This window comes from Protopterus annectens, chromosome 9.part0 (genome assembly GCF_019279795.1).
Source record: "Protopterus annectens isolate FY-2018-M chromosome 9.part0, PAN1.0, whole genome shotgun sequence".
Taxonomy (NCBI): Eukaryota; Metazoa; Chordata; order Ceratodontiformes; family Protopteridae; genus Protopterus; species Protopterus annectens.
Window position 1 is genome coordinate 976,543,687 of NC_056743.1, and position 22,175 is coordinate 976,565,861.

At 43.3% G+C, this 22,175-nt stretch overlaps 1 protein-coding gene across 1 annotated transcript in view; it reads right to left on the bottom strand.

Moving 5' to 3' along the window:
• Window positions 1-4,219: 4,219 nt before the first annotated feature.
• Window positions 4,220-22,175, bottom strand: part of BLOC1S1 (biogenesis of lysosomal organelles complex 1 subunit 1) — a 458,694-nt gene continuing 440,738 nt past the window's right edge. Inside the window, exon 4 of the mRNA XM_044083726.1 lies at window positions 4,220-20,286. Coding sequence (XP_043939661.1) covers window positions 20,176-20,286 — 111 coding nt within the window. The 3' untranslated portion in view covers window positions 4,220-20,175. The remainder of the gene's footprint in view (window positions 20,287-22,175) is intronic.

A 22,175-nucleotide genomic window follows, 5' to 3' on the forward strand; every position in this document is an offset into this window, starting at 1 on the left:
AATGGATCACTACGGTTAGAACTTCTTTATCTGATGTTATTTTCATTCATTCCTTACTAATGGGGCAGAGTCCCTAGCTACTTTGTTTCCTGGGAGACCCTATGGAAGAATATTCTTGACTACCTTTGAACCAAAGGAAGCTCTCCCCATGGAGACCATATCAAAGGTAGGAGGAGTGGCCCATGTTGCTGCAGCACAAATGTCATCCATGGAAACTACTGCATGGAAGGCAACATATCTGGGTGAATGTGCTTTGACCTTTTGATGGTAGAGAAGCTTTGTTCTATTGATAAATAAAGCAAATGCAATCTCTCAACCATTTAGATAAAGTAACTTTGGAAACAGATCTTCCCAGTTTTGGTCCTGAGAATGATACAAATAATTGGTCAGGTTTTCATAACGATTTTCTTACCTCCCTTTGATCCCTGGAATAGGATCTTTGTGGAGTGGAGAAACAGATTCCAATAACAAACAGGGTCTTACCACCTTGTTCGCTCCTGTTAAGCATTTTTTTTTTACCTTTGGTCCAAAGAGCATGATGCCATCAAAAGGGCATTAATAAAGGGCGCCTTGAAGCTTCCCAGAAAATTACACAGCTGCATCCAGGCATGGAGATGCATGGTAATGACTGTACCAGTTGCACTTGGATGTGCCTTCTGTACCAGTTGCACTTGGATGTGCCTTCTGCTGCTTTTAAGTCAAATGGTAGCAGTGGAACTAGATCTCAGGGTAGACATTTGGGCGTTCAGTTTTTTTGGCTGTCAAATTGTAAGCTACCAGAAAAAGAATTGGATACCTCCTTGATCAAGTCCCTTTGGAAACAAGTTAAACAGCACGGTAATTCAGCACTCTTTGTGCAAAGGTCGCTGAAGCGCAAGTCCATTTCCTTTGTCCCAACACCCTGGACAGTCTGTTAATAAGATGGACAGATGAATTTTACTCAAATCGTTCTTTGTGGCCACAGATACCACTACAGCATCTACTGAAGGGCCCTAAGACCCGAGTTTCCTGCCTTTCAGAGTTATGAGGATTCTGTCTAGCTGCTTGGGAATAGGCTCTGTAATGTCAGGGTCCTTCCAGGCTCTCAGTGCTATAAGGTCTATCAATGCATTAGGAGGGGGAACCACCCAGGACACAAGATGGGCCAGGCCCAAATGCTTCAAGAAACAGGAACTCATCCAAAGCAGAAGTTTCAGTGGACCATCTTCCCTGCTTCATCAATTCTAGGATGCCCCCAAAAGTAACACTGTCCATGGGTGAGCTTGGGGGATTCTCCTCCTTTATCAAAATCAGTGTCTTCAGTGACAGACTCAGGCAAGGAGTTTGTGTACTTCTGTTTTCACGTCTATGTTCATGGAAGATGTCTCTAAGGCTCTGATGGAGACATGCTGGAATCAGACACAGAGCTCAAATGTCAAGCAGCCTTGAAGCCTACAGGTTCCGTCTGCTCCCGTCGACTCAATAAGAATGAGACAGGATGCTTTGGGAGTTAGGAAAAATCTGAACTATGTGCATGCACCTGCCATCTTGGAATAGCCAAGGCCCTTTCCATGATGACAAAAACAAACTTTGCCATTGGAACCAAGGAAATACTTCCTCAGTCAGCCGACAAGGGTAGTCTCCCAGCCCCAATGGAGATCAGTGCTGAAGCACTGAGGGGGAGGAATGACTACGAGAACTTCAGTGCTCCAACCAACCCCCACACTTCAGCTCCAGGACTCCTCTCGACCCTACAGCATTGTAGCTGACAGAATTAAGGGAAGTCAAAGCTGAAGTCTCCACAGCTATAGAATCTGAAGAGAGATGTGCCAAAAGGGTTCTGACCCTTAGAAAATGGCTCTGAGAAGGGAGCCGTTATCGAGGGAAGAGTGAATGAGTCGATGGGTCTATTCTCATACCTCCTCTGTGGATAGTACCTCTACTTGCCACACCTCTTACAATGTGAAACAGTTGTCATCTTCCCCCTGGAAAAGATCTTGGACATCAGTCTTTATTTAATGGCCTGGTCATACACATCCACATCTTGGGGTTAGGCACCAATAGTCTACCACTAAAACATGGGCTAAATCTTCCATTATATACTTCTGCTGATCAAGTGATTTACCATAGGACTGTTTAACACTTAATGATTTAGATATCTTCTCACAGGGTCATTTGTCAAGTCATTCACTTATAGTATACAGAAACTGTCCAGCCCATGAAACAGTGTGGTCCAGATGCCACTAGCTACTTATGTAACTTCTGGTTAATATCTGCTGGCCAATGGTGAAATATCTTAATGATCTGTCTTTTATATGCTGGGGTTGGAGTTCACATGGTCATCTGTTTGTTTTTGTTTTTTTTTTTGCCCTGGAGCACAGTTTTTTTTTCTGTCTTAAGAAAGACTCTGCTGGCAAGAATTACACTGTATGTTTATGGTACCCTGATAAGCAAAATGAAAAAATAAAATAAAATAATCACGTCACCAGGGCTTTTCTCCAATTTTTTCTTGAATGTTCTCCCAAATCTTTCAATCTACTTGTGACTGGGTGGTTAGATACAGACAAAATACTGTATAGCATTCTGATTCACAATTCTTCTACCATGAGCATTAGAGTGTTATCACTAATAATCTGTTCAGGCAAGCCATTTCTTTAAGGCACTGATACGATCTTTTCAGCCACTGATGGCTGCATACAGATTACTTCTAGCCACTTCAGGCATGCATCCACTGTAATTAGGAAACCACAAGACCGTTGGCAATATGGTACCATCCTGCATACTGCCATTCAGAAGGGAACAGGGGTGCTGGTAGCAATACCATTTTCAGTCACTACTTTCTTAATATGAAGTGACAGATCTATAAACCAATCTCAGTAACTTGTCCTTTTGGAGCCACAAAACAAAGGAATACAAACGGTTGTACTTTTGATCAGATGCTACCTAATGTATTGCACTTTTAAGAAGTTGAGAGATGTATAACTATAGTCAACCAATGAGCCATAATTTGAGAAACTTGTGGATAAAACAGCTTTACAATCTACTGAACATTTTTTAGTCTTTTAAACCAAATGAAGACCTCACCTCACTGTAGTAATACCCTGCCACAAAATAGTGTGATGTTAAAATTTGCCACCTAAATAGTAAAGAGGAAAAGGGGTTGGCTGAGCAAGTGTCACTGAGATCCCTTCTAGTGCTCTTGGGTCTTTCATTAAGCAAAAGCAATAATATTCTTCATTTTATATAACTGCTGGCTTATGGTATGATTCTGTAAAATGAATTTTTTACTACAGCTAAAGTTAGTAGAATACATAGTGAGAGTCATTTTCCATCTGATCTTTTACTTCATTCCATTCAAGGTAAAGTATCATCAGATGGTTTGCAAAATGATAGAGAAAATGGGCATCCAAAAGGTCAACCTTACCATCATCTGGGTCAGACAACTGTTAGCCAGACAAGTTTCCCAACAGAAACTGCTCTATCTACTATCCTCACAGAGGCATAGACAAAATTATATTAAAGTTATGTATTTGCCATCATGTTACACCTTCACTATCCATATCTGTCCACTTCAGTCTTAGGAATGGATAACTACAAGCAACATTCTCGTGGAATATGTAAGACTCTCCCAGGCTGTAAAACACTTCCACTAGCTCCCATGATACATATACACTTCCCATTTTATCAAGACAAAGATTGCCTTAAATATGCAAAGGACCCTTTAAGTAAATAAAGGCCTCAGGTCCATTCCTCCAGGTCTCTGTGCATAAGGAAGAAGCACCAGAATGGGTATGGTGGGTGGGGTTGTTGAAATGTATGCATACAGATAATGAAGGTCTAACATTATGGAAGGTACATAAACTTAATATCATATGCATGATGTCCATTTCAACCTCAGAATAAAGCCCCTAGCTACATCATCATCCTGGTGGTATCAGACAGAATGCCACTGGGGAAGAGTCAAAGGGAGACCCAGATAAGATCACACCTAGCTTATAGTGTTTTGCAAATGTATGCAGTAAAGCCCTTGTCACAGCCATAGTGTGATCATCAGCTGAACAGTTCTTTAAAATGTTTTGTGAAATAGCAACAACTCTGACAAAATGCACTTTAAATTTACTGGGTAAATTCTTGTATTTTGTAAAACAAAAGGGAATATAGACCATTAGCCACCTGGATAGGTTGCCCTTTGAAAGTTTTCACTTCAATTGATTTGAGGAAAAAAAACATTCAACTACCATCCTTTTTTAGCTCCTTTATTCCTTTTAAAGTAAGGTATAGCAGACATGTAATACTGTCATCTCAAAGTTCATTGCAATATCCTCATCATTAAGCATACAAATAGCACCATATAAACTGTAGCAGCCATAAAAGCCAAAAATGCACAGGAGGATCTGAATGTCGACCATCTGTTGCATCTGTAACAAGAGTAAAATTCAAGACTTGGACCCTTCCAAAGGGCAGAAATGGTTACACTGATGCAAGCAAACATTTCAGGCATGTATAATAATGCTCTTCTAGCCTGCCAATATACTATCATTCCCATAATAAAGTATCCAAGGCATTCTTAAAAATGTTTAAACTTGTGCTTGCTTTAATATAATTTGATAGTCTAGTCCATGAATCACCTACTCTCTTCAAAGAGGCAATTAGTACATCTCTCATTCCTATATAATCTCCTATTCAGATTGACAATTCTCTACTACTGTTTAATAACCCCAAACATTCCCAAAGGTAACAGTCTTTAAATGCCCTATATACCAGAATAAGGTCTCCCCTTAAATATCTACATGAAACACTGTACAAGTTCAGACATTTAATTTTTCACTATAACTTAAATGTTCACATCCATGGATGCCCATGATATACTTCTTTCCAATTTACCCATGCTAATCTCTTATAAGGTTTCCATATTAATATTCCACACTGTAGTTTGGGTCTGATGTAACACAAAAAGACGTTTTCTTACCAGAACGTTCTATCTGTGTTGTTGATCTTCATTCATTCATTACTGATGGGTGTTGGTTCAGTCCTCAGAACAGAGTTGGCCGTTCTAACAAGCTCGCACCAGACAAAAAAACTCTCGAGCTAAGTCTTACCCATAGTGCCCCTCTATATATTACCTCAGATCGAGTTTGCCCGCAAGGAAGAAAGTGGAGGCTTTATCTAAGCAGCTTTCCTATCATAGGCTATGGCCATTTCTGATCCTCCAGGAGTCTTTCGGAGGGGGATGGTGGGTGGGTTGTAATGAATGAATAAAGATCAACAACACAGATGGAATGGATCACTACGGTTAGAACTTCTTTATCTGATGTTATTTTCATTCATTTCTTACTAATGGGGCAGAGTCCCTAGCTACTTTGTTTCCTGGGAGACCCTATGGAAGAATATTCTTGACTACCTTTGAACCAAAGGAAGCTCTCCCCATGGAGACCATATCAAAGGTAGGAGGAGTGGCCCATGTTGCTGCAGCACAAATGTCATCCATGGAAACTACTGCATGGAAGGCAACATATCTGGGTGAATGTGCTTTGACCTTAGATGGTAGAGAAGCTTTGTTCTATTGATAAATAAAGCAAATGCAATCTCTCAACCATTTAGATAAAGTAACTTTGGAAACAGATCTTCCCAGTTTTGGTCCTGAGAATGATACAAATAATTGGTCAGGTTTTCATAACGATTTTTTCTTGTCAAGATAAAAACGCAATTGTCTATGCACATCAAGCAAATGTAGTGAACACTCCTCTATTTTAGAAAAATTTGGAAAGAAGACTGGTAGATCAATCGTTTGATTAACAGTCAAGTCTAAAATAACTTTGGGTAAAAAAAGAGGGGTTAGTCCAGAGTCATACTCTGTCCTTACAGAACAGTATGCAAGGATGTTTTATGCATAAAGCTTGCAGCTCAGAAATCTGCCTTGCTGAGGTAATGGCCACCAAGAATAAAGTCTTCTGGGATAAGAATTGCAGATCGCAATTGGCAGCAGATTCAAAGGGAGGGCAAGCCAAGGTTTCTAAAACTAAAGTTAAATACCAGGGCTCAATCGGTTGTTTGAAGGGAGGCCTGTATGTAACTCCTTTCAAAAATGTTTTACAGAGGTGGTGTGAAATCAAGGAAGCGTCCTTGAAATCATTATGAAAATTGGAGATTGCCGCCAAGTGAACTCGATTAGTTGAAGCTGCAGCTCCTGAATGAAAAAGGTTAGCTAGGTAATCTAGCACCGTAGAAAGCGGGGCCGAAAAGGGATTTACTCCATTTTTACGAGACAAAATTATGAATCTTTTCCATTTGCTTAAAGTTTCTTGGTGGATGGTTTATGGGAAGCCAGAAGAATGTGGCAGACAGGCAAGGGCAGGTTGTTTTGCCTGGCAATTACTAGAAGTGGAGGAGCCACGCTGTCAGCTTGAAGCTCAATATTTTTGAATGCATCAACCCATGTGGGTGCAACAGCAATTCTGGAGTTGGATCCAGAATCCATGGTTGATGTACTAGGTGAGGCCAAAGAAAGAGAAACCAAATTTGTTGGGGCCAGTAGGGTGCACTGAGAATTACTCTGCTTTTTAACCAAAGAGCCTTCTTCAAAAATTGTGGGATCAGAGGAAGGGGAGGGTATGCATAAAGAAGTCCCGTGGGCCAATCGTGCAGCAGAGCATTCCTCAGGGACTTCCCCTGTGGGGTAATTAGGGCAAAGTAGCTGCTGCATTTGTGAGTTGCGGGGGACGCAAATAGACTGCAGCAAGGCTAGCCCCAGCGACTGAAGATTTCCGCCGCTATGACAGGATTGAGGGGACCACTCGTGCGCCAGGAGTATGCACATGCTCAATTTGTCTGCAATTACGTTGGAATCCCCAGGAATGTGCGTTGCTATTAGAAAGCAGGTGTTAGCCATCACCCATTGCCAAATCTCATGGCCTCTTGACACAATGGGTAGGGCTTGGCTCCCCTTTGTTTGTTGATGTACCAGACTACTCAAATGTTGTCGGATTGGATATCAATCATTCTTGAAGGGAGAACAGGTTGAAATGCTTGCAATGCTAGAAGCACTGCTCTCAGTTCCAGGATACTGATTTGAAGATTGGCCTCCAGGGGTGAGCAGGTGCCTTGGACTGTCCTTCTCTGGAAATGCACCCACCCACCCCATCAGGGAGGCATCCATGGTCACTATGGCTCTGGACTGAGGAGGGAGAGAAACTGACTCCATAGGTGGTCCTCTGGCTTCATCCACCAAATTAAATTTTGTTTACACTGATTTGTTATCCTGATTTGAAAGGACATAGGGTGAGTCTAAGTGGAGTACTGCGTTAGTAAAAGTCACTGTAGTAGTCTCATGTGTAGTCTTGATAGTGGAACTATTGTTATTGATGCTGCCATTAACCCTAATAGTTGGGAGGACTGCCCTCGCCAGAGATTTGTCCTGACAGATTATCACCCGGAGTTGAGATCTGAGTCTTTCCAGTCTCAAGAGTGGGAGGGAGACTAGGCAAGACTGAATGTCAAAATTTGCTCCTATGAACTCCAATCTTCGAGAAGAAATCAAGTTGCACTTGTCCTTGTTTACTGCTATCCCTAAGTGTTCCACTAGTTGTAGAGTGTAGTGAGTGGCTGAAACCAGTAGATGCTTGGTTGGGGCAGTGAGGAGCCAATCATCTAAATATGGAAACACCCGGAATCCTTGCAGCCTCAAGTGAGCTGTTACCGCTGTCATGCATTTGGTGCACACTCTGGGGGCAGTAGAGAGACCAAGGGGTAGCGCTCAGAATTGGTAGTGATTGGCTCCCAACTGGAAGCGGAGGAATATTCTGGAGCATTTGTCCATTTTTATGTAGTATTACATGTCCTGTAGATCTATTGATCACATCCAATCATCTTTCTCCAGAAAAGGAAGTATAGACTGAACCGTGACCATCTGGAATTTCATTTGTTTGATAAATTTGTTTACGATGTTGAGGTCCAGAATTGGCCTACAGTCCCCCTGGCTTTTTTGGCACTAAAAAGAACCTCTAGTAGAATCTGGATCCTATCTGGTCTTGTGGAACTCTTTGGATGGCCCTTTTCTGAAGCAGCTTTCGGATTTCTTGAGCTGCTACTTCCCTTTGACTGGATGTAACATCAGGAATATGCATTGGCTGACTTGGGTAAAAGTCGAAAGCGATGTGGTAACTTCTGGCAATTATTGTCTGCACCCAAATATCTGTGGTTATTGTTTGCCAGGCAAGGTGGTGCAGAGAAAATCATCTGATGACTGCTTCTAGAGGTAAGCAATACAGCCGCTCTTCAGGAGTGCTGATAGGGTTGTCCAAAGAAGGAATCTCTGGATCCCTGATTACACGGACCCCCCCTGCCTCTGAAGGGGCATCTTCCAATTGAGTTGCCCCCTCTGCTCTGGGGGGGGGGGACGACTCACCACGTGTGTCACGGAAAGGACCCTGGGATTTCTTATACCACATTTTCCACTCCTCTGATTCCTAGAATAGGATCATTGGGAAGGGTGGAAAAACATACGCTTACTGTAGACACAGTCTTACCATCCTTTTCACACCTGGTTTAAGTGTATTTTACCTTAGGGCCAAAAACAGAAGAGGCCTTTAATGGGGCATTCAAGAAGGAAAATTTAAAGGGATCCTCAAAATCACATAAGCGCATCCAGGTGTGATGTCTCATGACGACGCCTGCACCTGCTGCTCTAGCTGCACCTTCGGTAGAATGAGAAATCGCCCTCATGGAGGAGTTAGAAATAGATTCCAGGGTGGCAAGCTGTGAGGCAACTTTGTCATGTACCCCTTCAGCAACTGCTCCTGCAAGGGTTTCTGAGAGTTCTGAGATTAGATCTCTCTAAAGCCAGGTGAAGTGTGCCAGATGGTGAAGGTCACTGAAGACTACACCCGCTTCCCAAGTCTATTGTCAGAGACTCCCTGCTAGGGGGATGGACAAGTAGAACTCTCCTCGACTAGCTCTTTCTTAGTGGCCACCACCACAAACATAGCATCTAATGGCAGGCCTTTGTACCAGAGTGGACTGTCCTCTGGGGGACAAAGAATTTTGTCTGGTCTCCGGGGAATAGGTTAAATGGTATCCGGATTCTTCCAGACGCGCTGCACTATGAGCTGAACCAGGTCATCTGCAGGCGGGGTCAACCCAGGAAGTAGAGGGCCGGGCTCGGAAAGCCTGCAAGAATACAGACTCCTCAGAGGAATGGGTGGTGGACGTCCAGTCCCCCTGCTGCTTTAGGATCTCCAGTATGTCTCCAAAAGAGACATCCCTCAGGGGACAACTGTGGGGACCCTTCCCCTTCATCGTAGTCTGCATCTTCAGTGAGGGATTCTTCAGGGGAATCCACCTGCTTCCGCCTGCATGATCTTTTGCGAGGCACCTCCTCGACAGGGGGCATTTGAGGAGGACTCTGCAGAGTGGGTACCTTATGGAAGGATGTCTTGAGGTTCCTATGCCTGGTGTCCTTGAGTAGTGGGCTGTCAACTGTGGCTCAGAGGAAAGGTATAATATGGGTCTCTGGCACCTAAGGTACCAGTTGGGAGCCTGCCGAGGCAAGCGCCCTCTCCATCACCTGGAAAGCAGGTCTGCCCGAAACAGAGAAAGACAACCTTGGGACTGGGGTCACATGCTGCTTCGATGAATCCACTCCCAGGGGAAAAAGCCACAGGAGGACCAGATTCCACAACCGGAACTGTAGTAGACCGCACCAAGGAAAAAATAGGTGCCACACTAATGATCACAGTGAGTTGAAGGCCAAAAGGTAGAATCTGGAGCCATGATAAGGTCTACCAATGGTGCTGAAGAAGCTGGAACCAGGGTTGGCGTTGGTGTCGAAGGCTCCGATACCTACAGAGAGATCAGAGGAGGAAAGTATGTAGGAGCCCGTGGAGAAAAATCCTTGACTCCAGGTGGGAGGGAAGATTTGGAGGGTGTTGGAAAACCTCTGGCTGCCAGGAACTGATCCACAAGCCTCACTATGTCCAGTTGCAAAAGGCTCCGGGAAGAGTGGGTGGATATCCCCGATGGGGAATCAGGACGCTCTAAGAAGGGGCTACATTGTTTACCAAGAAACGAATCCACCGAAGGGGAGTATAGGTCTGAGGGGTTATTTCACCTTTCGGCACCAAGGCTGAAGGACCAGCATGACGTACAGGTAGAGGGGTAGTGACCGGTGTTGGGATGATTTCAGGTGCCGAAAGGGAAGTCGGTATTGCTGTCTGAATCAGTGTTGAAGTCTGAGGAATAGGTGCCAAGGGCGGCACCATAGTCATCTGCTGAGGTGCTGGAACTGAAGATGACACCATGGAGGGGTTTGAGGCCCCGGTGCTGAGGATGATGGTGCCAATTTACAGATTTTTGCTTTTGGCTCCAACGATTTGGATTCACTCATGTGAGGAGAGGAGAGTAAGGACTCACTTTTCTTTTTTATGCTCTTTCTTTGGAGGGGATGAACCCACCGCCTCAAAGATTGCCTCCATGAAAGAAGATTTAAGGAGACTTAACAAATTTATTTTTATGTTCCGTCAGCGTGCGGGAGCTAAAAGCTTGAAAAAATCTCACAAGGGGGTTTTACAGATAGGTGTGGCACCCCGAGAAAGTAGACATGAGATGTATGGCGGGCCATATAAGGCATCTTCCTGTCACACTGATCACAGCACTTAAAACCATTTGTACTCTTTTTCTCAGATATATTGGCACAAAAAAGTATACATTTCAACCACAAAAGCTAAAACGATCAAAAGCAGAAAGAAAACTCACTCTCAACAAGGTAGAAGAAAGGAGTTTTTTTTTTTTTTGGGAATACAATGGTAATGGGAAATATCTTAGATGTAAGGGAGGGTCTGTACCAGCAATGGTACAAAGAGTACCAAACTTGGTAAAAGGAAGAAAGAAAAGGGACACACACACACAAATAAGCGAAAATATGTGATTAACAATAGGCTAACAACGTATATAAAAATAAACAAAAGGAAGGTTTAACAAGTGACAATTTTCAAAAAATCTTTCAAGGACTTAGCTGAGAGATAGCTTGATTCGTACGAGGCAAACAACGCCTGAGGTAATATAGAGAGGGGCACTATGGGTAAGACTTAGCTCGAGAGGTGTTTGGCTGGCACGAGCTTATTATAACTGTTGACTCAGTTCCGGGGACAGAACTGACACCCATCAGTAAGGAATGAATGAAGATCAACAACATCAGATCAATGACTTCAACATTTCTGATTATCTAAATTTTATAGATCCTTTTATAATTTTTATTCCTCTGTCACTTCCTCTATCGGGTGTTCTAGTGTTTCTTCATCTAGGTAATGAAATTCTCTGATCTGTTGCATTAAAAACTACAGATAATTTAAGATCTTTAACAGTTTTTTGTACAAATATTTGTTTCTTCCTCTTCCTACATATCATCTGTGGGGCTGGGGGTTGGTCTAATGGTCAAGGTGTTTACTTTGGGCACAAATTCTGTGTTTGTTGCATAACCACTTTCTCATCTTCACCAGTATATTGCCTATATGCCTTTTGAATATCCTGTCTTTTTTTTTAACTACATCTCTCTTCCACCACAGGGAGGATACTTCAGTATGGCCTAGCTCTGTGGCAGGAATATTTACATATTCAGAGAATTCTGTATTGCCTTTTTCCAGTCTTAGGCACTAGTGCATATGTCACGACTGGATAATTTATTCTGGGACCATTTCAGTTTCTTAAATATTTTTTTTTAACCTTTCTCCACGAAAAAAAATACATTCTACATATCAATATAATCTTTGTAAGATTTTGTAAAAAAGTAACATGGGCCACCATGTGAAGATACTCACTCAGACTTTAAGATGAACTCTCAGCAATACTACTTTCCTTCTCTTGCTGATTCCATCTCTCTATTCATATCGCTTCTCACTGAAGACTATACATTTCTTCAAGCTATTTTAAATTTGACAAAAGTCAAAAAAGAACTTACCACTTAAAAGGGGTCATCTGTCCATGAAATTCTGAACTAAGGAAGAAAGTCTCAACCAGACCATTCTGCATATGCCTGAAATTACAGACCTACCCACACCATCACCACTACGGTCAAAACTGTTGCAGAGAGCTGTTAAAATATCCTTCTTGGGAAACCTGGTCAGAACTGGAGGTAGCAAAACTATGTAAAGCATAAGAGTTTTTCTTACAGTGCAAGAAGGCTTCTTCCTTTTATCTCATAGGCTGGGTCTATTGGAAGATGAAAAGGAGGGCACAGTCGAAGTTCCTGCATGGAAGATGGTCTCAGCCACTCCATCATGTACTGGCACAAAGTGATTCTGTGGCCCTTGTCACAGCAACAGTACAAAGTTACAGTGGGCTGGTTATATGGAAGCACACTTTCAAAGCAGAAGAGCCTGAATCACATTCTTATTGAACTCAGGTTGAAGAAGGTCCATAAGCTTTCCCAGGGAGTGGTCCACCCGAAAGGACTGGAATTTAGACAGCTGAGATAACAGGAGGACTCAGAATCCCTAGAAGGCTCACTTACCACAACTCTCCAAAGATTTGAGCTCTTTGAGGAAAGAGAAATAGAATGTTATACTATGTGGAACCTAAGATGGACTGAATACACTACGATGCCTGCTGAGAGACTGTACCCACTCAGATGGGGCTTGTATGGGGTGCTCTTCTTAGGGGTCACAGGTACACAGCCATAGTTCTTCCATGCTGTCAGAACAGCAGCCCAGCTAACTTTGGGTTGGATGACTCAGGACGTCCGCATTTTCAACATTCTGGTGGAAAAAAGAGAAGGGTATGTGAAAGAAGTCAACAATGTAACTACTGAACTTTATGATTTCATCAGGAAGAGTCAAACTACGGCTGAGCTACACAGATGAGCTTCATTGAGCCTCTATATCACAGACCATGATCTTTAAGTCTTCAGACTTTCCAAATAAACCTGAAGACATCCCATGCCCCATTCCCAGCTTCAGGGTTGAGCCCACTCATGGGTGAGTGTACAACAATCACCCACAGAATGTCAAGTGATGGGGAACCAGCACTGAAGCGTTTGCTTGCTACTGGTAACATAAGGGTAAGAAGGTCTGTGCTGAGTTTAGTGATGACATTAGGTCATTTTCCTACAGGGCGCAGTCCCACAAAAGTATTTTGCACTCCCAAACACTTGGTCACAAGCCCTGCTACAGAATTAGCTGGTACCTACCCAGACCAGGCCCTGGGGCTTAACCAACTACCAAGAGACAACAATGATCTGCATCCTTCCTCAACTACCAGAAAAGAAAAGGGCCATTAAACTATACCATGAAGTTAATCAGAAAAGTTGAACAGCAACCTCCCCACCCCAAAAGCTTACCAATCCAGCAGAGAGAGAGGAGAGTCACAAACATTCTAATAAGGTAAACATGATCTGCCTCTAAATGGAAACCCCATCCAGAACTGGCCTTTAGGGTAGGTTCTCACATTCAGGAGGTGCCGGAGAAGTATCCACAAGCTGCTGACCACAGAATATCATACTAGCTAATAAATACAGTGATACCCTAACTCAGAAGCCACAGCTTCATGTGAGGAAGGAGTAGGGATAGGCATGGGCTCTGGGCCCCCCTGCACCCAAGACCCATATAAAGACCCCTGCCATGCTGAGAATGGAAGTAACTTAAAAGTGGTCTCAACCAGAATGACACACAAAAAGATTCAGGACCCACAGGATGAATTAGTGGCTCACCCAAGCCACCTCACCCCAGACTCTTGCCTCGAAGACACTAGCAGAAGGAACATAGGTAGGTTAGAGGTTCAAAATACCTCTCCGCTGTTGAACTTATGTTTTAGTCCAACACCCAGAAATAAACTGGTCCAAATATGGAGAATGCAAGAACTAGTACGCCAAGGGGAAAATAATTCACTTCAGCAGCATAGTTTTTAGAATCTGAGCTACCTCATACACAGTAGAATAAAGCCTAAATGAGGATGGCCGGCAGAGTAAGGACAGTTGCAAGAAACAGAAGGCCCTCTAGACAGAAAGCCTGAAAGGGCAATGTAGCCTAATAAGGACTCTGAAGGATTTCCACAGTGGAACTGAAAGGGTTCTCACTGGACACCCCCCTCCAGTCAGCAACTCCTACTAAAGTATTACAAGTAATGGATGAAAAACACTTTTACTCCCATCAAGCTACTGCCAGTGGTGAGCACTTACAAATTTCAAAGACTGAGGAACTTCAAGGCCTCCTCCAGAAAGGAAAAGGTAGGTAAGTCCACCTGAACCACTGTAGAGAACACAGCTCCCCCCTCCCCCAAGAGTGGGCTATGTAAAGCAATTATCCACTGGACCTTTCTCCAGGTACTGGACAGATGGCCATTCTACTCTCTGGGGGATGAAGACATAATACTTCCAAGCCAAAGGACACATCAGCACTCTTTCAAGGGGAGAGAGGCAGCCTCTCCTCCCCCTCCAAAGGCAATGGGGGTCGAAGCATGCTATAAGGTTTCCCCAATGAACCCTGCTGAGAAAGGGAAGAATGGAATAATCCAGCCAAGTGCCACCTTTCCAGGGGTTCACTACAGAACCATCTTTCACATGATGTGATACTGGAAACTGAACTTGCTGAAGAGGAGACGGAAGGGAACCCTCAAGACAAGCCTGACAGATCATTAAGGCAGGAACAAGTGGGGCAGTCCTGACCCTATACTCAGGGTACCTGCAAGGTGTCCCTCATCCTTCAAGGAGTGAAAACAGTCACCAAGGACAAAGACCCCCCCCCCCCCATCGCAAGCAAGGAAATCTGTGTAACACACCAAAGAAGGTGTTAAGCAGGAACAGAAGACTGCCCAAATAGCCCATTTCTCTCATGGGGAAAATCCAGCAAAAGACTATCAAGGTAATCTTCAGGTGGAGGACAATGAATACAGCCAAACCATAAGCAGCAGGAACATGGTTGTACCTGTTGCCCATACCAAGGCATCCACTGTAGAAAATAAAAACACGTGTTAAGATGGGGCTGTAGCATCATGACGACAGTCTCCAGACTGATGCAGACATTTGCTGTGATCACAGAATTGGGGAGGATCTCTACAGTAGTTAAATATTCCCATCAGCAAAGACGTCCTGGCTCATGGACAGGAAAGATGCAAAGCTAAGGATTTCAAGCCCCACTATGGCAAAAATACACCTTCTTGTTTATGGTGTTCCTTCTCTGGCCCAATCTGCCTGCTGCACAATAATAATCAGGTGCAGGCTTGAGTCACACTGAATGCCTGCCACAACCAGTAGTATCAGCAGTGAAAAAGGCTCTGTGGTTTTTAGGGGCATAAAACCCTGGGTATGACCAAGATGTCCCACTTTTGGCTACTCGCTTGGGCACTGAACGGGCTACATACGTAGGAAAGGAGGGAGCACCCAATACCATGTCACTTATGCTAGGGAATGTGAGGTTAACCCCCAGTGCTGTACTTACACCTGGGGGAGGCTAGGTTTATCAGCAGTATAAGGTGTTTAGCAGCAGTAGGTAGGACATGGCAAGAGCATGGGTGACAAGCAATCATATGCTGTGGCTGGAACCAGGCATAAGCAGCAATGCACATATGCAGGAGCCAGTATTGTGCACTCAGTTGCTACAGGAAATGGGGTACAGCAAAAACTCCTGACAATTGCCTGGACAGCCTTGCTCTACAGAAGAAATAAATGGGCTAACTGGCTCCTGCCTTGCAAAAGGAATAAATAAGCAAATTGGTGACAAATGAGATGATGGCTAGCAAGCAGTGGGCCAAAAAAGAATATTAAACTATCAACCTTGGGATACTGTGACAAGATGTCACTCCAGTCTGCTGAAGGAGGATACAGGGCAGCAGCAAGTAGAATAAGGATGCTTTTAGATTTCTGTAATAATCAAGAAATGCTAGCTCTAAGAGACTTGACAACCACATAGTTTGGCAAGGAAGCACCTCAGGTCTGAGGATGGGTAAAAATGCTCGGGCACCACAAAAGTTCCTTAAAAGGAGGCTTCATCTCACAATTAGCCAGATAAGGGAATTCTGGAGCTTTTTCTGGCTCAAAGACTCCCCTGAAAAAAAAAATCACCAGAGGTGGAGCTCCAACCCCCTAAACTCTGAAGTCTAAAACCCTGAATCTTCCAACTCTGAGGTCTAGCTTACACATTTCTGTACAATGACAGTTAGACTGGGTGAGGCAGGCATGTATGCACCTACAGAAGCACACAATGAACAGCAGAAGACTGAACAATGCCAGAAACTGGCATCCAACCAAATGCCAAATGGGCAAAGTCACACACCCACAATTCTAGATCCCACCAAAAGTTAAACAAGCACCCGACACCTCAAAAGCCTAAGCTGAACACCAAGGACAGGCTCATCTTGAGACCCCTCTGACCCATCTAAGGGGGTGAATAGGCAACATCTCGAAATCTAGAAGCAGCAGCTGCCTCCACCCCGAAAACACCCAATCCATGACTCCAAGGAATGCTCTCCGCACACAGACTATATAGCCGCAAGACTGATTATGAAGCATAAAGGAAAGGAAAACGCCCCAGAAAGTACCTCCCAAGGGGCAAACTCCCCCTGGCCTTACATCCAGCCCTACAGTGATGAAGCAGTAGAAGTAGAACCAAGCACCTGTTATCCAGGAATGATGTGCACTTACGGAGGACTCGAACATCCAAAGACCATGCATACCTCCCTCCTCTGTGACATACAAATCCCTAAGCAATTCTCCAGTTAAAGTCTCAGGTAAACTCTGATCCATCCAAAATGTGCTGAAAGACACTCTCCCAGTGTATTACTACCAGATGCCACCTTATACAATTCTACTCAAATTCAGAAAACACACAGGAAAAATAAAAAGGACCCATGAACACAGGACATTTTTACCAGCAAGGACTGAAATCTGAAATGTTGGACTGTCACAAAATGGTGGGTGTAAGGGACAACTTAAGTAGTTGAAGTATTCACCCAAACAGCAGAAACTTTCAGACAAAACATACTGTGGGGGCATGCTGGTCAAAAGGATTAACAACCACAGGACACATCAAGGAGGGTTCCTCAGTTTTAAACCCTCAAAGGTCCTTACCCAGCAAGACTACGACAGTGGAAGATAATGTTGCTACCTGCTAACATCCTGCAGGCCTGACTATGCCTTTACCACAAGGCAGGCACAAAAAAAATGTTAATCACACTGTTAGGCAGGAGAAACAGCACAGATTGAGTGTGGAAGTGCACTTTACTGGCACTGCAACAGGCCACTGCAGTGGAAGACACTGCTATACCGTATCTTCTCATCCATTCACTTATCTCATTCTAGAAGAACAAGCAAGTCCAATGCCATAGGAGCACCAAATTCCCAGCAGACATGGCTACATCACAATCTTCTCTAGCAAACTAGTATCAGTTCAAGGACAGTAGAAAAAGAACCACCCTGGGTCACTGGTCAAACTCTGAACTATATCTTGGAGACTAAGGAGCCCACTATACATCAAAGAACCAGGTGGTAGTGATTTTGACTACATGAGACAGCACATTTCAAAACAATCTGTCCTAGAGCAAGTGTCCAGGCAGCCATTCTTTCCAGTCTGGCTGTCTACAGACGACAGGCACGTTAAACCATTTATAAATACAATAATTCACCTTCAGCAAGGTCTTGGAGGCCTTCTCTAGGAAGGTGGACAGAGAAAAAGATCAAGACACTGTTAGAGGTCTGGTGTACCTCAGGCCTCTCAACTCCTGATTAGAGTCTCAAGAATGACCAATAGAACCATGCCTGCACTGGACAATGTCCATCACAGCCAGTGTGTGAGCACTGAAGAAGACCATGAGCATCTAAACTCTCTTTTGGGCATCTGTGCTGAGGCTCTAGGACTTTCTACAGGTGTTCACATTGTGGTCTAGATCTTGGTACAAGAGGTGGCTTCTGTGGTGGTCCCGGTTAATAATTTAGCAACTACAGATAAGTCTTGGCTTTCCTGACATTGAATGAGTAACCTTTTCAATGACATGTTAGGTGAAATGCAAATTGTGTTAGTGGCAATTAAGAAATGGGAAGCATGCTTCCTGGTGCAGCCCCTAGTGTTGCACAGGGCCAGTATGGTATAGAACTGTGCAGATGCAAGAAGTAAGGGTGTTGAACTGCTGACATTCTTGCTTAAACTGCTTAAACCTCAGGAAAAAGCTGGTAGTAGTGTTTTAGGACAGAACTGTTTCAAGGAAGAGACAGGGCAAGCATGCTTATGTCACTGAGGTATTCAAAATGTTACTGCATGTACTGGTTCCTTGTCAGATTAACATACAGAATGAAGCCTCAGCCTAATGCCGGGAATCCCAGTTCTACACCACTACATTAACAAATAATACCACTCCAGGTATTTCCCAAACGGTTTTAACAATGTATTCCCAAGAGCGGGAGGGTCCTTGTGGGATAAATAAGTGACTGTTACATATTTAAATGGAGAACAGGGACTGTGCTGGGAGAACATAACTTGTCCTGGAAAGCATTTGTACTGAGGTGCTAGAGGTACATACATTTTTTTTGTGGTTTACATATCTGTGGCAGTCGTTTTTGATTTCCAGTTCTACTGCAGCCCCAATGTGGGCAGGTGAACTGCAAAACAGATTGCCAAATAATCTAGGTAATGGACATTATCCAAAGAAACTGGAGGAAGCTCTTGCAAAACCATAACTCTGGCAATCATTTGGTTCTATGCAAGGCTGTCCCTGACCCTTAAGTGTAAAGCAACACTAAAAATAACTCTTCCCTGAAGTATCTCTGGTGCTTGGGTCCCCTCACAATCCAAGTATTACTCCAGTAAGAGAACACATGGACACAAACAAATGAGAGAGACTTCATCAGCTGGGGTCAGTACTGTGAAACTTGAGAGGGAGCACCCACAAAGTATTCACTATGTTTCATCACACAACAGGAAAAAAAACATTTTGACAGATGCAACAGCATCCAGTTATACAAGCTTACAAATATTGTGCACACTACTTTCATCAGGCTCTTTAATGCAGAGTGAAATTACTGAGAAAATATAATGTACCATACAGTTAAGAGATTTTATATATACTTATCGGAGGGGAAAATATACTGCCCTCACAGGTACAAAGATCATTGCCACAATGTGGTGACACCCACAACTCTTATTTTAAAGTATTTGTCTCCTTGATTAGGAAAAGTTGTGCTGCAATTGGCAACGTTATGTAAAAAGAATACATAAAAATTTAATACAATGCCAGAACTGAAAAAATGTTATCTAGGTAGTATCTGGATCAGTTTAAAAATTTCTAGTTCTTACTAATCCAGTTATCAGCAGTTTGTACCACAGTGCAACCACTAGATACTTACGCAAAAATATATCATAAAAACAAAGTCAGATTTTTTTTTTTTAATTCAGATACTACACTTGCACCTACACTGATAAAATATTTAGAATGTTACTTACAAGCAGCTGGCAAGAGCAGCAAAATTAACCACCAACTTGAAAACAGAATGGTTCCATATGCTAACCCTGCTTCCACCTGAAACACACAGGTCTTTCCAGATTTACCAAATGGTGATGCATAGATATCTGGCTACTGTGCATACCTAAGAAGGCTTAGAAAAATTAGTAATTCATGCCAGTTCCTAAAAACAAAGGCAACATTCAACACAGCCAAGTCTTGTTTTCTTTATGGCTAAACATCTGCTTTATCACACCCTATCAGGTTCTTGTATTTGGTAGTCTGGACAACAAAAACCTTTAATGCTACATTTCCAATATACAACTATGAGCTCTGTGTGTTCTGAAGTGCACTTTCACTTGAGCAAATTGATGTTGGTGCCCAGTAGTTGCAAGCATCACTTAGAAAGGCAGAGAAAGTATTCCAAAATAGAGAGAACACACATATAACAGTGCATAAAATGTACTGTAATCACTTTGTGAAAAAGTTATATAAAATGTATAGCACTCATACCGGGCAGAAAGAAAACCTGATTTTGGCATAAGTGGTACACAGTTCAGGTTTCCTGGATAAAATGACAAACACAGAAAGACAGCAGATATAGAATTATGTTCTCAATATTCAGTAGGCCAACACAATACAAAGCTGGAGTTGATACTGCTGCTATTCACATCACAGGATGGCAGGCCACAAGTTATGTACAGGTTTCGCTCCCGAAGGAGTTCAAACAGCCCTTATAATGCTATAGCAAAATTTATACCAAAGTATTATTTCAAACTACTTTCATGATGTTGCAGGCTGGAGCTGCCCCTTGTGGACATATTCAAGAGCTGTTGCTATAGTCCTCATGTCCAGTTCGATGTTCCTTGCCCAGTTCTCCACATCACCTATTTCCTGAAAAAGGGAGAGAAAAAGAAAGCAGTTCAAATAGGTCATCTTGGATACACTGGATTTACCACTTGCAACAGTTATTAGTAAAATTTAAATATCGCACCCAGATATTTTGTTCCTTCATTTACATTAAGTGAAGGAGAAATGTTCTGAGACAAAGAACAAAGGATCAAATGCATCCAGTAACTTGCATGATAAATATTAAGACAGTACTATGGGGATGCAGTTCAAAAGGTTACATAACCTAGTACTGTCTGACACACTAAAAAGTACAGTTGTGTACACTTACCATAAAAGTAGATGTTCAAGTGTATTCACTGTTGCAGTCATTACATTTGGGTTATCTGCTTGCAGGTAGCCATCAGTTGGCCTGATTAACAAAGTCTTGGGTCCTGCATCGGTTGCTGTCCCTTCTTCCATGTCGTCAGGAGTATAAAACATGCAGCCGACACCATTGCATCAGTTTTTCTTGGCCCAGATGTCAGGTGCCCCCTAATGGGAAGCAATTAAACAAAATCACAAAGATATGCCTCCAACAAAAAAGCAAATACACCAAAAAGGCTTTTAAGCATAGTAAAGGAAAATAGAGGTATAGCCAAATGAAGTTAGGGGGCTGGAGGGAGGGTAACCAGGACCGCAACAGTGAATACACTTGAACATCTGAATTTATGGTAAGTGTACACAACTGTACTATGTTCTTCGTGTTTCACTGTTGCAGTCATTACATTTGGATAGATTCCCAAAACTATAGTTGGGAGAAGGAATTTAGATAGCATTAGGGCCAGCTATAAAGACTGCAGTGGCAAAGCCAGCTCAGGATTTAGAGAAAATTGGCAAATGATAATGCTTGGCGAAAGAACTCCAGGTAGAAGCTTCTAGGATGTCCCTGGTAGGGACGCCTCTGAGAAAGGCTGTAGAGGTAGATGCAGCCCTGGTGGAGTGAGGTCTGATCCCCTGGGGGATAGGTTTTCCATGGTGCTTATAGCAGAAATGAATGCAATGGCTTATCCATTTAGAAATGGTTTGTTTTGAAATAGCCTTCCCCTCTGCCCTTGCAGCAAATGCCACCAGCAACTTTGAGGTTTAGTCCTGTCCAAGTAGAATCTAAGTTGTCTGTGCACATCTAAGGAATGCAGTATCCGTTCCCCTTTATTCTGTGGACTGGGAAAGAAGGTTGGCAAATGAATGGACTAATTAAGAGCCACACTGGATACCACCTTGGGCATGAAGGACGGATTGGTTCGGAGGGACACCCTGTTCGCATGAAAGATGATGAAAGGCTCCACTGCCATAAGGGCCTGTAATTCAGATACCCTTCTAGCTGAAGTGACTGCTAAAAGGAAAGCCGTTTTCCAAGAAAGAATTTTTTAAGTCTGCAGTAGCAGCTGGCTCGAAAGGAGGTAGAGTGAGTTTCTCCAAGACAAAGTTAAGGTCCCAGGCTGGGGTTGGAGCTCTCCTGGGTGGTCTCAAATTTTTGGCCCCTCTGAGGAACTGCTTGAGCAGTGGATGAGAGAAGAGGGGAGGTTCTGTGTTATAATGAGCTGAAATGGCTGAGGCGTAGATTATAATGGAGGAAAAAGACAGGCCCTTGTGAAGCATCTCAGTTAAGTACTGTAAAATCTGAGGTAAATTGGGCGCTGCTGTGCTCATCTCTTGAGATTGGTTCCAGGCACAGAATCTTTTCCATTTTTCAGCATAGGATTTTCTACTACTAGGCCTCCTTGCCTCTCAAATGATATCCATCACAGGTTTGCTGAGGGATGGTAAAGGAGAGATTAAGTAATTAGCCAGGCTGCAAGGTTCAGTGTTGGAGGTCGAGTGTGCAGAATCTGGTTCCCCTGCTGAGACAGCAGGGAAGGAGTCAGAGGCAGGTGCCATGGAGATAACAGTGA